Here is a 19,116-nt window from a genome sequence, read left to right on the forward strand (position 1 = left end):
TCCCCTCCACCTGCAACTTGTCGTTGTAAATGGGTTATGCTACTTTTTTTTACAGCAACATGTAAAAAAAGTTGGCATACCAGCACTTATAAAAATACTGTAAAAAAAATTGGTTTAGCAGCATCCTGAAAATATCTCACGGGGGAGTGCGCAGTTGGCAAACAAATGTAGAAAGTGAGCACTATTTGCATAAAATACAGTAGTTAAAAGAATAAAATAGTGAACAGCCATGTAATGCACTCCCATTTTAAGAAACAGAACCTCACTGGGACCTGAAAGTCCCATGTTCCCTTCCCTAATCATATCGCCTACCCCCATACCAAGGAACCATGATATTGATTCCTATGTTAATTATTTCTTTGCTGTCCTGTATCATTTTACCATTAATGTATGCATCCCTACAACATATTGTTTAGTTTTGAAAACCTAAGTAGCAATCACACACCTAGCTGTATAAGGGAAGGGTGATATTGCTGTAGGTAGAAGGTGGCTCCCAGGAGAGCGAAGATAGTTTGAAGAAAACCACTGGCTTCAGATTTCCTAAGTGTTTATCTTTGGAAAGTCAGTGGACAAGGGCATCATTAAGTCTCAAGAAACCTAAGGCTGTTGTGTGGGCTAAGCACTGTCTGTAGAGCAGGAATGTAGCCAGGGGACGGGCTGCTTCATACTCTGCTTAAACACTTGCCACGGCTACCTCTCAAGTTCTCAGGAACACTTCCGTGCAGTATAACAAGGGTCCTCTGTCCATCTATGCAGCAAGGGATGGAAGGCAGAATAAGACTTCCTCAACATGTGGTCAAGACAGACTACAATACATATCTAGGCCAACCTCATCTGAGTTAAAAAGACAGTACAACGGTAGCAGGGATCTTGGTAATCTGTGGAAACAGCATCAGCAAAACTGCGAATGCCAAAAATGTTAATTACAAAAGGAAGAATACTTGCTTGGTTAAGAAGAGTTCATTACATACATTAATTCAACAAATATTAAGTGATATTATGTGTCAAGGAGCCCTGGTGGCACAGTGGTTAAGAGCTCGGCTGCTAACCAAAAAGTCAGCAGTTCAAATCCCCCAGCTACTCCTTGGAAACCATATGGAGCAGTTCTACTGTACTGTGGGTAGCTGTGAGTCAGAATAGACTCTATGGCAACGGGTTTATTATATGTCAAAAGAGCCATGGTGGTGGAGTGGTTATAGCACTCAGCTGCTAAGCAAAAGGTAGGTGGTTCGAACCCACCAGCCACTCCACGGAAGAAAGATACTATTGGAAGTCTGGTTCCATAAAGATTACAGTCTTGGAAACTCTATGGGGCAGCTCTACTCTGTCCTATACGGTCGCTATGAATCAGGATCGACTTGATGGCAATGGGTTTGTTTGCGTATTTTGTGTCAATATAAATTTCTGGTAAATGATGCTTGTGGAATCTAGGTTTTTAATGATAATTGGTCAGAATTACATTATATAATTACATTAATTACATAATTTCATTGTGGTAATTACCATTTTTGCCTTGTGAACTGATCTAGTACACTTCTTGTTCATTTTCAATTACTTCTTTTGCCATTCAAAATGAAACAAATTCCAATTTTATTTTTAAAATAGAATTTATTGAATACAAAAATGAATTCAATACATTAAAACCTGTCTTTTCTGTCAGTATTGGCACATAATAAAAACAGTTTTAAAGCACTACTAAATTAACACTTCAAAATTTAAAAGTTTTAAATCATTTTCCATAAAAAAACAAACCCTGGTAGTGTTATGAAAGTATTAATTTACACTAACTTACATATCAAAGTGTTAAAAAAGAACCGCACACTCAAATCAATCATCTAAGAAGTAAAAATACAATCGTATGTATTTAAAAAAGGTTTTCATTTGAACAAAGCACAAAAGAAGGTATAAAATATGCAAAAACTACCTAATTTACATTGACTTGTTTGACTGCAGGTTAGCCAGATAAGCTTCAGATATTTTTTTTAAAAAAAAAAAGAAGAAATCCATATCCAAAGAAATGGAAAAGTTGTTTACAATAGTTTTTCTCTAACCAAAGAACCACACGATGATATTAACATTTTCTACATTTTTTTCCCATCAGTTGCCCAGTAACTGCCAATAATGAAGGAACATGCTAAAAATTTAGCTTTAAAAGTAATTCTTCGTCAGTGAACATCTTTATAGGATACAAAGACTGTCCTAAAGCATGGAAACATCATATAAGGAAACTTACATTTATGGTCTTCACTAGTAAATGGCCTGTATATCCTGTTAGTTAATTTCTTACTCCGTAAATTCAGTGATCTAGATAGGACATGAGTACTAAAGTAGAGGATCGAATTCCAAAAGGTTGAGTAATTTGATTCAGATCTCTTGAATTTACAAACTATCTTCTTCCCAGGAAGCATAAAGCAATTTATAGTTAGTACTTTGATTTTATTTTCATTATCCTCTCCCAACTCCCTTTAGAATTATCCTCTGAGGTAAATAAAAGCAAAACAATAACAAACAAACCTGTTGCTGTTGAGTTGTTTCCAACCATAGTGATTCTATGGAACAGAACAGTACTGCCCCACAGGGTTTCCAAGGCTGTAAATCCTTCCAGAAGCAGACTACCACATCTTTCTCACGCAGAGCGGCAGGTGGGTTCGAACAGCTGACCTTTCAGTTAGCAACCGAGCACTTAACCATTGTGCTACCAGTGTTCCTTTCTGAGGAAAACAGGGGACTGAAAAAAATTTTTAAACTGTAGAACTGGTTACTTGGCATCACCTTGAATAAATCCAAGCTCTTTCCTTGTTAATGGGGAAATAGAAAACCTTTCAATCAAATCAGTATATTCCACTACACTAAAATGCACCTCCTGTGTTTTTGAAATCTCACTGGCTGAGATCAGGATGGAATTTTAGAGTCCATACTTAAAAAATTACTGCAAGTATTTTTTAGTCAAATATCAAAATAGCTTTTGCTAACAACTAAGGCAGAAATTGAAAGAGCAAAGGAAAACTGGAAAGCTCACTTATATTTACTATAAATTTATCATTTCACCCAAATTTCTATGGACATGTAACTAAAATAAAATCCATGAATCTCAGCAGCAGATGGGTTAGAAGTTTCTTCCTTCAAAAGAGAAATAAATTGTAGATTTCACTACAAAGGAATTGCTAATAAAAAAAAAACTCAATAGCACTGGGTTGGTGGGTTAATAAAAAAAAATTTTTTTTTATACAAGCTAGAAGAAAATATGGAGTCCCTGGGTGGTGCAGGCAGTTAATGTGCTTGGCTGCTAACCAAAAGGTTATGGGCGAATCAAAAGGTCTACCCAGAGGTGCCTCAGAAGGCCTGGTGATCTACTTCTGAAAAATCAGCCACTCAAAACCCCAAGGAGTACAGTTCTACTCTGACACATGAGTTGGAACTGACTTGAAGGCAACTGTTAAGAAGCAATTAAAAGAAAGTGTATTAAAATATCAAGGTCTTTCCCCCTTCAAAACCTCACATGTTGATCTTTGCTCAATTAAATGGAAGTAAAAAATAGCTGAAACTAATTTGAAATATTTAATGATTTCTATTTGATAAGCTACAGGAACATTTATGGGTAATTTGTAACTAAGAAAAAATAAAAATGATTTTTTTTTTACAGTATTAATATGCTTTATTATTTTTAGGACATGTTTAAGAAAAAACAAACTTATCTTCCCCTTAAAATTACTGGCAGAAGGTGGGAGGGAAAAAAAGAGATGATACCACCTTTTGAAGACATTTTTTCATCTCTCCTATCCTTTCTTCACTTTGATTCCCAAAATATTTCTGGACTTTAACTTCCCTAAATAACTATTTTCATCTAGGTTGCTAGAAGGATTGCTCAAGTACAATATAAATTTAACACTGAAGAGGAGAAATTTAAGGAATTTCATTTTTATTTATTCAATAAGATTTTAATGGTAAACCAGAACAAGATTTTATCTCCTTGATAACTAATGACTGGATATAATAGAATGTGTATCAGAGAACTTACATTTTCAGATTTCTAGGTATTAGATAATATACTATTCTGAAGCAAAACCTATATTGAGAAATTAAAATATTAACAACCACTATTTCAGTTATAAGCCAAATTATTTTGAGAAATTATCTTCTTTCAATGTAGTAAAAAAAATTCTAGTAATTTTCTTTCACATCATTCATAAAAGGTGGTTGAGGCTTTTGAATATCATAAAGTTTGGATGAGAGTGAAGGTAATTTTACTAAAAATGCTATAGTTTGGCTAATATTTTATTGGTATTATAATTGTGAATATAGTTAAAACTTTAAAATGGCATTTAATCTGTTCTTCCCCTATTGGAGCCTGCAAAATAAATTAGATTCTTTGGAAAAAATTCCAACTTGATATTATGAAGCAAGATTAACTCTTACTTGTCACGTAAGTCATCTGTCATAAACCTCTAAGGGCCCAACATGTACTGAGTAGAAAGATGGGCTGTCAAGGGAGCTTCTCTACTGCAATATACTTAGCAAAAGTTAACAACTAAACCAAAGCATCTAACCCTCTCAAATGCTAAATTTAGTTTAAACACTAAAGGTTTGATCCATTTTGAAACACATTAGCTTTATCTTTTAATACACTGAACTAGTCTTAAAATGAAATATTGTAATTTGTTAACATATTTTGTACATTATTTACAGAGAAATGAAAAATCCTGCTGTCACCTGTCATTTGGGAATTTCTTAAGGAAAATAAAATAAATGGAAAGATAATTTGATCTGTAACTCCTAAGAGTAGGTTAAGGGTCACATCTAAGACTTAGCAAACAATGAGGAAAAGATTTTTTGAGTTGAAAGATATCAGAGCGATCAACTGGTCTAACCTACTCATTTTACACATGAGAAAACAGAGATTCAAGTATCTTGAGCCAGGACAAATATTTCTAGCTTTTCCATGTATTGTAATTAAAGTCAGACTAACATGTAGTCTCCTGGCTTTTGTCTCCACTTCTTTCCGCTGAACCATACTTTGTATATTAGTAAATCATATTCCACTGATACAGTAAAAGAGTAACAGTGATTACTTTCAGGGAAAGGAGTGATTACAGTGAGAAAAAAAAAGATGACAGAGGGATAATTGTTATACTCAAACAATTAGTTGCATGTATTAATATCTAAGTTGATAAAAAAAAAAAGTAATTTAAAAAAAAGACCAAACCTTGACATCAACAGGGCCTAATTTCAAAGATCAGGAATACCACAGTGAAACTGAACATGAGTATAGAAACTTAAGCTACATCTTCAAGGAAATGGCAGAACACTGAAAATTGTGCGTTTTGGGTTTTGTGTTCTCTTAATGACTAGTTCTATGTACTATGTTTCTCTATACCTGCAAGTATATTTTAATATAATACATATGCAATCCAAAGTAATTTAGGTTCTCAATTTTAAAAAGAACCAGGACTTTGAACTCTCAAATTATATATTTCTAAGCTCTGCAAAGATACAGAGGTCCAAATTTTCATAACAAGAGAAACTGCCTTCCTGTACGTTCTTAAACAGCTTATTTCTTTAGAGCAGATATATTTACATAATTCTTTAACAGTTAAATCTGTTAAAAAACTTGTTTTGACAGAAATACTTTTATCTACCATTAGAGTTCAATTTCAGTCAGAAAAGTATAATAAAGGGTGGATCAAGAATTTTTTTTTAGAAAAATATACTGTATATATATGTTGAAAATTACATAGACCATATGCTTTTATTTAATGTGAAGGCACAACTATAACATAGTCAAAAGCAAATGTATTTTGATTATTTATGCTGTAATTTGCCAGTACCAGTTCATAAAAATATATATTTGCAAGCACATTATTGAAGGTTCTTTCAGATTGTGAATCAGAAATTATAAAAGTTGAACTCTTTGCGTTGAAAATGAATGACATGTTATTGCGGGTCCACATAATACTACTGTTGGATGGCCTGTTCACCAGGAATCACTTGGTTTTCTTCATTTGTGGCATAGTCCAGATGGTTCATCATCTAAACATAAAGAAAAGATGTCAGGAAACTTACCCTCAGTATTCACTAATTTGACCAAACAATTCCCAGTTTTTAAAAAAGACAAAGAATGCTCCAGGAGATGGTTAGGGTGACACGGAACCTTTCAGGAAGCCTAACCATGTGACTAAGGGCCAACTTGATAAATGCTCTCTCTGGATCTCCAGTTCCTAATACCAATACTGCCCTTGATGGGAGTGGGATCTCCACCATAAAAGGAAGGCATTCCTGTCCATTATTCCAGGCATAAAAATGTCTAGTTGTTAGAGGTGGAAAAACCAAAAATGACCCTACAAGTTACTGTGGGAATATTTGCAAGCTCTCTGGGACAGTGTAACCTGGTTGACACCTTGAACTGACCTTAAGGATATAGTTTAAGAATAATACATGAAATTTTAGCAACACTGTATGACAAACATTTTATAAAAAACAAAACTAAACAAAATCCCCAAACTCGAAAACGCTTAAAGGTTAAATGGTATCTGAAAATAAAATCAAGAATTTATTTGCTAAAACTATTTGAGAGGAATTACCAGTTAAAACTTTTCGACAAATGGTCACCTTCAGCTCTGTCCATATTCCCAACAAATTCTTTTCACATTCTAGAACAAGGAAGAGGGGGTTGCAACTACTTTTAGTTGTTTTACCTGTTCTTCAGATAAAATCATTTAAAAAGAAAAAAAAGTACTTAATGGTTTTAGGAAGATTGTCAAAGATTCTTAGACTAATGATTAAATTTGAGCGTTATGATGCCCTTTTCTCCCTCTTCTTTAATGAGAACTGGAAAAGAGAGAGACTAGCAAGATACCTTTTCCTACTTTTGTAAACTGGTTCTTAAAGTTTAATAAAGTGTTTTTTAGTGGATGAGGAAGATTAGGGATAAATTCCAAAAAGGGTCTCTGGACCTTGCCAGACAAGAACATAAAATGAATTGAGGCTTTCAGCTGACAACTGTCTCAAGTAATGGAGACAGCTTACAAAACCCAAATACGCTAATACTTTATGAGTCACTCCAAACAATCAGTTTTGAGATCCTATTTTTTTTTTCCTTGCCAAAGATACCCCTAGATTAAGGTGGTTACATGTTCATAGCACTTCTAGGGTGAAAAAGGCCAATTCAAGACAGGTAACATCGTATTTACTAAGTACTTCACCACACGAAACACACGATGTTGTCTAATAGTTAATTTTAGTCACTAAATAAGGGGGGGAAAGGAGAAGCATGTAAAATATATTAGGTTCCTATTCTTCTAGCAGTTCAGAAGGTCTGGGTGAAAGAGGTGGGAGTTATGGGGAGGGAGAACTCAAGCAGCCTTGACAGAATTAATGGGAGGGGGAAACCCTTTTTCTTCCCCAAGGCCCACTTACACTGGCGACTGTAACCTAAAGAAGTAACAGTCTATATACCGTTAGTTATAACATGCCTCCTGTTTCCTGATCTCCAATTACCTCATTGATACTATAATCCTATCCCTAAACATAAAATATATTTAAAAACAAAACAAAACTTTCAAGGTCAATTTTTTGAGAAGTAAACATCTTTACCCCATATTTACTTTTCTTTACTGACTCATCCATAAAAACAACATAGAAATATAAAAAAGCAAACCCAAAATAAGTTTTTTATAATTTACTAAAACAAAGTAACAAAGATAATAAAATGAACTGGTATAAACTGTTTTTTCATTTATAAATAGGCAAGCTCAGTTTGGAATGATGCCCTCTGAAATTGAGTCAGCTAACTTGGCATTTACTGACAGCCTTGCTTATCTGTAATTGAACCAATCTCCAGAAACAATCTAATAAAACACTCAGTAAGGGGAGTAACTGGAGAGCTGTTCATACTAAAGCAGAGAAAGTCATTCTAAGAATCTCTGTATTTTGACTTGTCAGTTACAGCTTGTGACTTCTAAAAATAATTAGAAGCACTAGAGACATTTAACAGAGGCAAACCCACTATTTCTGGATATCAACAAACTGCAAATTTATTTCCCACCTAGAGTAAAACAGCCCTGTGGAGACTGCTGCACAAATCTGATTACCTCCACTGAGTTAGTATTAGAAAAGAAATACCCTCTAAGATGATGATTTTCCTCTTAATTGTTTTCTAAGTCAAAGTAATTAGCCACTGATTGATTTTTCTCTCTAGAGAAAATACTCCTTTATTTATTCTACACTAATTAGAACTTGGACTTGAGTAAAACCAAATAAATGGAACTGAGTACTGTACCTCTTGAAGATTCCAGAAAAAAAAGTTCATAAAAATATAGTATAACTAGCTATGGGTATGGAAAAATAATAACAAAATTAAGATTTTTAAATGAGGGTTATTTTCGTAAAATCCTACAGAAGGTACTTCTTTTAATCAAAGAAGATCGCATGAAGGGCCAAAAGATTCCATGTAAAGAAAGATAAAAGTATTTCTATGAAGCGGGTTTTTTTACAGCAACTGACAAAGTATGTAATTTATCATTTGAAAACAGCAGAAAAAGACTATTAGGGCTTTTTAACATCTCCAGTAAAAAGTCCTGCTTTCTACCACTACACAGGCTATACTTGCACTCAACCCTAAAATCAGACATCAGAATGAACTAAACGATTAACAGCATAAACAAATGTGCTACTACCTTAGATTCTGATTTTATTTTACTTGTTTTGTTATTTCATTATTTTGAAAAAGTAGAACAAAAACTTTTGGTACTTAAAAAATGACTGCATGTAAGGACTCCAGAGATGAAAGTCTAATCTAAAGTTTTAAAAGTGCCTCACTTTTACAATAGCATATAGTACAAACAATATGGGCATATATAATGACATATTCGGTAATTTTACGAGGGCTGCTGAAACACAATCAGGAAGCTTACATACACACAAAAAAGTGACTAAAGGTCAGTGGACTAAGGACTGAACATTATAGTTGCTTTGCATGAAGAATTTCAATAACATTAACTGAGAATTTATGGTGTATAAAGCACTGCTCTAAGCACTGTGGTGTCCTGAAGTGTAGGAGCTAATACAATACAAGGCAGATGTTCATAAGTATTTGAAGCACAAACTGTTAAAGAAATAGGTGGAAAGGTGACCCTAATTTCAGTAGGAGGGCTCCTGGAGATCTGCTTACAGAAGGCAGATTTTGAGCCGGGAGTTAGACAGGGATATAATGGAAACAGAGACTAGCTAAGCTCCAGAGCCGATGGAGGAAGCGAGAGAGGGGAAAAGTGATGAACAGTAACTGCCTGAAGGCTGCCTTCAGACTGAGCCCATCCATAATCTCTGCTTTGCCAGGTTTGTTGAGATCCCCAATTTATTACCCAAGTCTGCGCCTAGCCTTACCAGATTTCAATATCCACCTACCTGAGCAAGCCTTGGACTAACCTACCATTATGGGTTACTTTTTCTCCTACCTGACAGTAGATTCAACCTCATTTTATGGAAAAGGAGAAAAAGTCTTAAGAGAAATTAATTCGCGAGTTGTGGTCCAAAGCCTATACTATACTGATTCCCACAAATGACAACATTCAAACTAAATTAATTTTGACTTTAAAAATCTACTTGAGATTTTCTCACATAAACAGGAAAATAATTTTGTGAAGACTCTGTATTCCATAACTTTCAAAACTGTTAGTTTTCTGGAAAAAATAGGCTCTCTTCTGGCAGTAATTTAATTTCCAATATTCTGCAACTAACCAAAACCTTGAGTAACCCATTGCTGTTGAGCTGATTCCAACTCACAGTGACCCTACAGGGCACAGTAGAACTGCCTCAAAGGGTTTCCAAGGAGCAGCTGGTGGATTCAAACTACCGACCTTTTGGTTAGCAGCCGTAGCTCTTAACCACTGTACCACCAGGGCTCCAAACTAGCTTGCCTAAAATTTCAGCAAATGTCCGTTCTTCATATTTTCAATTCAGCACACATGAGGGCAGTGATGAGTCTAACAGAACTTCTTATCTGAGGCTTGTGATGGCTATCAAATCCTTTTACAAATAAGGTAAGAAAACCAGATTTAACGAAGACCCAAAGTTTTAACATCCAAACCAGGGAAATGAAAATCTAGTTAATGAACTGAAAAAACAACAAATAAACCAAATCAAGCAAAAAAACTCCAATACTGCTATAAATAATAATAGCATATACAAGTACAGAGCTTGTGATGTGCCAGCCACTATTATGTTAACATATATAACCGTCACAACAACCCTCTGAAGCAGGATGTTTATTATGCCATGTGCTCTTTAGGAAACTGAGGCACCAAAAAGCTAAGTAAATTTCCCAAGATTACATAGCCAGGAATTGACAAAATCAGCGTTCAAACTCAGGCATTCTGGCACTAGATTCCATGTTCTTTACCACTGAGTTATTTTATATTCCAGGTATCTTTATCTAATAAAACTGGGACACCACACTGCAAAAGAAAGAAGATAACCAAAGTTGTCCTATCTTTTCAGGTATCTTTTGGTGGATTTTCCTACAGTCAATTGGCGTATTGAGGTACTGCCTGCCTTTCAAGGGCTTTTACTGCTCTGGGTCCAGCTAAAGTGATCTGGTATGAAGCAGAATCTTAATTTTTTCAAGATCACAATTTTAAGAATAAAACTTGGATGGTCCAGGGCAGAGCACAGGGAATATAAATGCACACCTTGGTTGAATTCCTTCCTTACCTACCGTACCCTTTCTCCTCACTAAACATCATAGAAGGTGAAAGGAGGGAAGGCGCTAGGAAAAATGAACTGTAGAATACTTCCAAAGAAACCCCATGTTATCACATTTAGGTATACAACATCTTTAACTATTTCACTACTTCTAGCAGGAGTTGGCATAAAAACATCTGGAGAATTGAGAATCCAGACACAAAATCCATCCACATATGAGCAACCGATATTTGACAAAGGCCCAAAGTCAGTTAAATGGGGAAAAGACAGTCTCTTTAACAAATGATGCTGGCATAACTGGATATCCATCTGCAAAAAAATGAAACAAGACCCATTCCTCACACCATGCACAAAAACCAACTCAAAATGGATCAAAGATCTAAATATAAACTCTAAAACAATAAAGATCATGAAAGAAAAAATAGGGACAACACTAGCAGCCCTAGTACATGGTATAACAGTATACAAAACATTACCAACAATGCACAAATACCAGAAAAGAAACTAGATAATTGGGAGTTCCTAAAAATCAAACACCTACGCTTATCCAAAGACTTCAACAAAAGAGTAAAAAGATTACCTACGGACTGGGAAAAAGTTTTTAGCTATGACATTTCCAATCAGCGCCTGATCTCTAAAATCTACATGATCCTGCAAAAACTCAACTACAAAAAGACAAATAACCCAATTAAAAAATGGGCAAAGGATATGAACAGGCACGTCACTGAAGAATACATTCAGGTAGCTAACATACACATGAGGAAATGCTCACATTCATTAGCCATCAGAGAAATGCAAATAAAAACTACAATGACATTCCATCTCAACCCAACAAGGCTGGCATTAATCCAAAAAACACAAATAAATGTTGGAGAGGTTGTGGAGAGACTGGAACACTTACACACTGCTGGTGGGAATGTCAAACGGTACAACCACTTTGGAAATCAATTTGGCGCTTCCCTAAAAAGCTAGAAATAGAACTACCCTATGATCCAGCAATCCCACTCCTTGGAATATATCCTAGAGAAATAAGAGCCTTCACATGAACACATATATGCACACCCATGCTCATTGCCTTGATTACAATAGCAAAAAGATGGAAACAACCAAGGTGCCCATCAATGGATGAATGGATAAATAAATTATGGTATATTCACACAATGGAATACTATGCATCGATAAAGAACAATGATGAATCCATGAAATATTTCATAACATGGAGGAATCTGGAGGGCATTATGCTGAATGAAATTAGTAAGTTGCAAAAGGACAAATATTGTATGAGACCACTATTACAAGAACTCAAGAAATAGTTTAAACAGAGAACAAAATATTCTTTGATAGTTATGAGAGTGGGGAAGGAGGGAGGGAGAGTGGTATTCACTAATTAGATAGTGGACAACTATTTTAGGTGAAGGGAAAGACAACACACAATACAGGAGAGGTCAGCACAACCGGACTAAACCAAAAGAAATTTCCTGAATAAACTGAACGCTTTGAAGGCCAGCATAGCAGGGGCGGGGGTTCGGGGACCATGGTTATAGGGGACATACATAATAAAATCTATTAAAACATTATGCATCCCACTTTAGTGAGTGGAGTCTGGGGTCTTAAACACTAGCAAGCGGGCATCTAAGATGCATCAATTGGTCTCAACCCACCTGGAGCAAAGGAGAATGAAGAACACCAAAGACATAAGGTAATTATGAGCCCAAGAGACAGAAAGGGCCACCTTTCTGTCAGTGACTACATAAGCCTGAGAGCAGAACTAGATGGTGCCCAGCTACGACCGATCACTGTCCTGACAGGGAAAACAACAGAGAATCCCTGAGGGAGCAGGAGAGCAGTAGGATGCAGACCTCAAATTCTCGTAAAAAAGACAAGACTTAATGGTCTGACTGAGACTAGAAGGGCCCCGGAGGTCGTGGTCCCCAGACCTTCTGTTAGCCCAAGACTAGAACCATTCCCAAAGCCAACTCTTCAGACAGGGATTGTACTGAACTATAAGATAGAAAATGATACTGGTGAGGAGTGAGCTTCTTGGCTCAAGTAGACACATGAGACTATGTGGGCAGCTCCTGTCTGGAGGAGCGATGAGAAAGCAGAGAGGGACAGAAGCTGGCTTAATGGACATGGCAATACAGGGTAGAGAGAAAGAGTGTGTTGTCTCATTAGAGGGAGAGCAACTAGGAGTATATAGCAAGGTGTATATAAATTTTTATATGAGAGACTGACTTGACTTGTAAACTTTCACTTACAGCACAATTGAAAAAAAAAAAGATCTGGAAGCTACATACAGATTGTGCAAAGTAGCTGCTCCTTAAGGATGGGTTTGGGTGGGGATAGAATGGCTAGAAAAAGGCCCTCCCTTTTTACTTTAGACACTTTTGTATTGCTTGTTAAAAAAAAAAAAAGCAAACATTTATTACTTTGTAATTAAAACACAATAAAGGTGAAAGCAGGGTTAGGCTCTGTGTAAGGATTTTATTACTACATTAACTTCCATAAGAACATAAACCTATATGTCATTCAAATAGAATAAGGATAACTAGAAATACTGTAAAGAACATCTTTTCACATGAATTATGCCCAGGTTTTCAGTGATTTTCTGGATAATTTCTTGAAGAGAAATTACTATGTCAAAAGGAAATGTTAAAATAAAGTATTGTACATGCACATGGGAGAATATTACACAGCAATTTACTTTTGTATAGAATTTTAATGAACCAGCAAAAAAAGAAAAGGGTAGTGAAAAAAGCAAGAAAGAGAACTATTTAGAGTATGGCTCATCTACCCAGGAAGAAAGGCCCAGCAACCTTCTTCCATAAAGATCATAGCCAAGAAAACCCTATGGAGCAGTTTCACTCTGGAATAAACGGAGTTGCCATGAGTTGAGCCAACTTGATGACAATGGGTTTGGTGTTTTTTTTTTGTTTTGTTTTGTTTTTTATCAGCCACCCACCTATTCACTTATCTAAATAAGGCACAGAAGGAAATTCACTAAACTTTGACAGTGGATATCTCTAGGTGGTGGAATTACAGATGGACTTAATACTTTTCTCGTATTTTTCTATATTTTCAAAACTGTCTACAGGCACATATTTTTATAATCAAATAAAAGCTACATTAAGGAGAATGGAAATTATTATCATAAATAAAGATGGAATGCCGGTGATGAAAATAACAAGAAACATAATTCTGTAAGACAGCACATGTGCTCTAAACAATTACCAAATATAAATTTTAACCTAAACAAGGATTTAAAGCTAACCCTAAACAAAATTGCCCCTATGCTGCTTGTCTTCTTTTTCTGATCAGTTAAGTGCCCATAATAGCAGAAGCCGCTTGTTTCACAGTTCTGTCCTGAGTCATTCCTTCTCCCTCTATATTCTCACTCACTCACTGAGTATGCTGACACTATCAAAATTCTATCTCTAGCTTAGGTTCAGAAACCCTGGTGGCGTAGTGGTTAAGTGTTACCTACAGCTGCTAACCAAAAGGTCGGCAGTTTGAATCCAACAGGCGCACCCTGGAAACTCTATGGGGCAGTTCTACTCTGTCCTAAAGGGTCGCTATGAGTCGGAATCGGCTTGATGGCAACGGGTTTGGTTTTTTGGTTTAACTTAGGTTTGTTTCTTGTATATCAAACCCACTTATTTAACTGCTTATTATTTATCTCTTGCTGGTGGTACTCTGAAATGTCCAACATAGAATTCATGTCCAACATTTAACATGTCCAACAATGAATTCACCATCTTCCTTCCCAAACCACTGTCCCTTTATCTCAGTAAATAGTATCATCATCCACCCACTCAATTAATTCCCCAATCCAAAAACTTTTCTTTGACTGTTTCCTTCTCCTCTCTCCACAATGAATCCGTCAGCTTAATTATATGTCTACTGACTTTGTCTACTTCCCTCCATCTTACTACTTTACTAACTCAGGCCAGTATCGATCCTCATCATAATACATCCTTCCTTCAATCCATTTTCTAGATTTTTAAAAACCCTTAAATGGTCACCAATGCTTTTGGGATCAAGTCCAAAATCTTTAACATAGCTTACAAGACCCTATAGGCTCCTTCTGTAGCTTCCCTACTCTCACTAACATTGCAGTCATCCTAAACTTTATTTGGTTCCTAGAATGTAGTATGTTCTCTTCATTCGGAGCCTTTGTACACATCATTACTTCAACATGGAACACATGGCTCAGTCTTAAAATCTCAACACAAATATAACATTTTTAAAGATGCCTTCCTCACCTATGATGCTGTCCTAAAACCATATGCATTGAAGGTCCCACCTCTAGCTTTCATGGCACTCTACCACAACTAATACATTTATCATACTTTATTGTTAGTGACTTTATCTGCACCCCCCTCTAAACTCTTTCAAGAGGCCATGAGAGCAGGCTTATTTCTAATTGTTCACCTTATATCACCAGCACCTAAAACAGCACCTAGTCATACAACTACTTAATAAACATTTGCTAAATGAATAACTATAAAACCATAAAAAAGGAATGATGAAGATTACTTTTGAGGAGGTGACTTTCAAAGGCCAGTAGTAAAGTGTCTGTTGTAGGACATGCTTATTTAAAAATGAACAAACAAAAACCTATAAAAATAAAAAAAAAACCCTACATGGGTATCACCTTCATGAAAAAGTTAAAAGCTATCTCTCTAGTTTAGTCAAGGATCTTGTGGTTATAAACGTAAGTTGAGGCAACAGTACTGTGAGATGGGCAAGGCAGGTATTTTTATTTTATCAAACCTCAAAGAAACAAAGAGATTTACCCCAAAGAATTCCTGAACAGTGCTTCTTCCAATTATAGTAGTATGTCTAAAATAATGTGTTAAGCACCTCTCGTAAATAAAGATGACACTACAGACAAAAACCACTAGATAGACATGAACTTTCAACTGTTTATTTAATAACAGAATTGCAGTCATCCACTCAAAAAGTCTCTTTCTGTTCATGTGGTCACTGACACACACGCATGAGGGTGGATGGAAAAGAGAGCTAAATGCCTCACAAAGGGGTCAATGGCATGGCCCTGACTGCAACATGCTAGGGTTTCCTAACCTCCTTGACTTCAGTGCAAACAAACTTTACCAGAATACCAAAAACATTTAGGAAAAGAAGGGAGGGGTTAACTTCAATGAAGAAACAACCAAACAAAACAGGTTATGGTATCAAGATTGTCTCTGAATTTTAAAGAAAAGTCAATCTTGCACAATTTAAATCTGCAATGAGAAAACTGACTAATTTATTTAGGCCTATTTACATGCTGGAAAGAATATACTTTTTTTTTTTAATTGTACTTTTCTGGTTTAAATGAAGGTTTACAGAACTAGTTTCTCATTAAACAATTAGTACACATACTGTTTTGTGACATTGGTTACCAAGCCCACAACATGTCAACAGAGTATACTTTTTATTTTCAAAACCTTACTACTCTTACTATAAACAGCTAATGTCAGTCTCAAAACTCAGTACTTATTTTAAATGTAGAGTTTTTATCTTTCATGAAGTCCACTTTTGTGTGGATTTTGAAAACGTGAGTTGAAATATTGTTTGTTTTCCCTGATGCTTTCTCACTTCTTCTTGGTAGCTGCCTCGAAGCACCAGACTTTTGATATCAGATTTCAATGGGGTAAGAGCTGCTGACTCAGCAGGTGAACAGTGGATAAGGGAGAGGCAGTGGGAAAAACTTATAATATGCTGACAGATTTAAAGTAACTTTTTTTGATCTATACATATAAATATATATATACACACACCCACACATATATATATACATAGTTTTATACATATATATGTATACATAGAGTTCCCAGGTGAAGTTAGTCAGTGAATTAAGTCATAAAGTAACCTGGCAACTGAAGCAGAAACACATACCTGATAGCTGCTACCTTTCCAGAACTTTTTCATTTCCTTACGTCTCCATGCAACAACTGAGGCAGTAATAAGAGTGCAAGGTACTAAGTAGAGGAGAGCAGGTTGTCCCTTTTTCATCAAAACCAGGACAACGAATGTAAGTATCATGCCAACAGCATAGGCTGAAAGACGAATACCAAGTATTAGTCATTTTCTACATCCTACTGACAGTGGCTTCCCCCGTTATTGAAGTACTGGTTTTTTCTCAGAATAGTGGAGCTGGAAGGGCCTTTGCAGACAATTTAGTCTAGTCTTTCATTTCACAGACGAGGCAATGAAGGCCTAGAGCTAGGTAAATTGCTCAAAGTTACATAGCAGAATTGATGGACACTCCTACTGTCTGCCTTTTTATTGAGAGTTCTTTTATTCCATCACACAGACTGGTACTGGATTCTAATATGTTAATAACCTTAGGGCTTACCATACTTAATGCCTCAGGTGACTTTTCTTATTTCTTTATAGTGTTTTTTTTTTTTTTTTTTCTTGTCTTCTTCCTTCCTTCCTTTCATCTATCTGCTCCCTCACTTAACTGTTCTTTTTTGCTGTCAGGTACCTGGTATTATCAACATCTTGCTCTACTGTTAATATATACTTTGACTTTACTGGCTTTAATTCCACTGTGGACTTGAAAACCTTGCTAGCTGATGTAGGCCACCTACCTAATATAATAGCTTTGGTAAGTGAACTTTCCAATATCTATTTGGTATATTCAGAAGCAGTAAGAGTATTTTTTGACTTGCTTCTTGTTCTTAACTGTTCTCAGTAACGGAAATAGAAGGATAAGTAGCAACTATCTCTGTTTCCTGGTCCAGATAAGCAAGGTGTTATTACACCATAAATTCATTTATACAAATACTTAGTTACCCGTAAAATGTTTTTTAAAATCTAGTATTACACAATTTATTGACTATTTACGTGCCAGGTGCTCCAATGAGCATTTTGTAAGTTAGGTCTAATCTTTTTCTTTCACACCCAATTTTCTTTTTAAACCTCCAAAACCTTGTGAAAAAGGTAGTATAATTACCCTTTTTGATTGTTATTTAATGGCAAAGAATTAGAACTTAGGATTCCTTATTTTTAGGCCTCTATCTTTTTAATGGGCTTTTTAACGGGTTTTATCTTTTCCTCCAGATGATACAATTTAACATACTATAAAGAAAAAACAAAAATTTACCAATTGTGGAGGAAACATAGTATATAGAAGAACCAGCTTGAACATCAAATCTTCTACAGTATGCAACCAACAGACCTAAAAAAAACTCTACATTATTTTCTTAAAACAACAACAGCAATACAAGCTCAACTGATAGCTCTGGCAGCAGTAAGTATTGTATTATATTGTATGTAACTTTCATTTTTGCATTATGAGCATATTAAATATCCTTGAATTCTGGACAAAGTTTTACATGCAGATTTTTTACTTACTACAATATTTTAAACATTTTCCCAAGTCACTGAACAGTCTTTAAAAACATGATTTTTATCAGTTGTTCAATATTCCATGTCATAGAGAACACTTTTTAATGTATCATTGAAAAATGCATTGAAGAGGTACCAAGGAAGGCAATTTCACATTGTGATCAAAGAAGTTTCCCTTCCTAGTACGATAAAATGGTTTGGTGTTTTAATACAAAGAGTTCAAATAAAAATGAAATGTAAGTTCTTGTTTGTAGACACATAAGTATGAAGAAAGAACCATATTATCACCTATTTCTTATAAGAAATTAGTTGAACCGCTCCAAAGAAATCCCAGAACTGTATTTATTAATTGCTATTATAAAACAGTTGGAATGACGTTTAACCCCTTAAAATTTTATTTTTAAAAATGCTTACCTTCTTTTTTTAAAATCATAAAATAATTTTACTATTTTATTAGCTTTTGAATTAATTAGTTTGAGGCCCTACATAATTAATAAAATAAGTTCCTTGATAGTTCCTTGTTATTTTTACTATACTTGCTGTTTAATCACATTTACACGTGTTAAAAAAAAAAAAGGTACTTTTTTCCCCAAATTATAATTTAGCTTTTAGAATTAAGCCATGGGTTGTCAAAAACTCTGCTCTTTGTGAAAATGTTTCTGTTTGGGACCTCTGAATGTAGTATGAGTATATACGCACTCCTCACTTATAAAAGTGGTTACGTTCCAAAACCAGGTCGTTAGGCAAAAATCAGCATTAGGCAAAATGGAGGATGCCCACATCAGATCACAAAATGGAGGATGACTAACTATATCATTACATAACTTCATAACTACCTCTTTACATAACTGCCCAACCACTGAGAATGGCCCAACCAAGTTACCATATAACCTTAACTATTACAGCCAGCATTACTCTCACCTCATACCTCAGCGTTTGTTACTGCCAGACCAATATCATAAACATGCAAAATAATCAGATAGTAGATTTTTCACTATTGTAATTGCAAAATGTTAGATAATCAAACAGTAGATAAGTGAGGAGTCACACACACAAAAAAAC

General features: G+C 35.3%; 1 protein-coding gene across 1 annotated transcript in view; it reads right to left on the bottom strand.

Moving 5' to 3' along the window:
• Positions 1-1,588: 1,588 nt before the first annotated feature.
• Positions 1,589-19,116, bottom strand: part of SPPL2A (signal peptide peptidase like 2A) — a 62,972-nt gene continuing 45,444 nt past the window's right edge. Inside the window, exons 13-15 of the mRNA XM_010600066.3 lie at positions 17,810-17,884; positions 16,597-16,757; positions 1,589-6,027 (exon numbers count right to left, since the gene is read on the bottom strand). Coding sequence (XP_010598368.1) covers positions 5,953-6,027; positions 16,597-16,757; positions 17,810-17,884 — 311 coding nt within the window. The 3' untranslated portion in view covers positions 1,589-5,952. The remainder of the gene's footprint in view (positions 6,028-16,596; positions 16,758-17,809; positions 17,885-19,116) is intronic.

Source organism: Loxodonta africana, chromosome 12, assembly GCF_030014295.1.
Source record: "Loxodonta africana isolate mLoxAfr1 chromosome 12, mLoxAfr1.hap2, whole genome shotgun sequence".
Taxonomy (NCBI): Eukaryota; Metazoa; Chordata; class Mammalia; order Proboscidea; family Elephantidae; genus Loxodonta; species Loxodonta africana.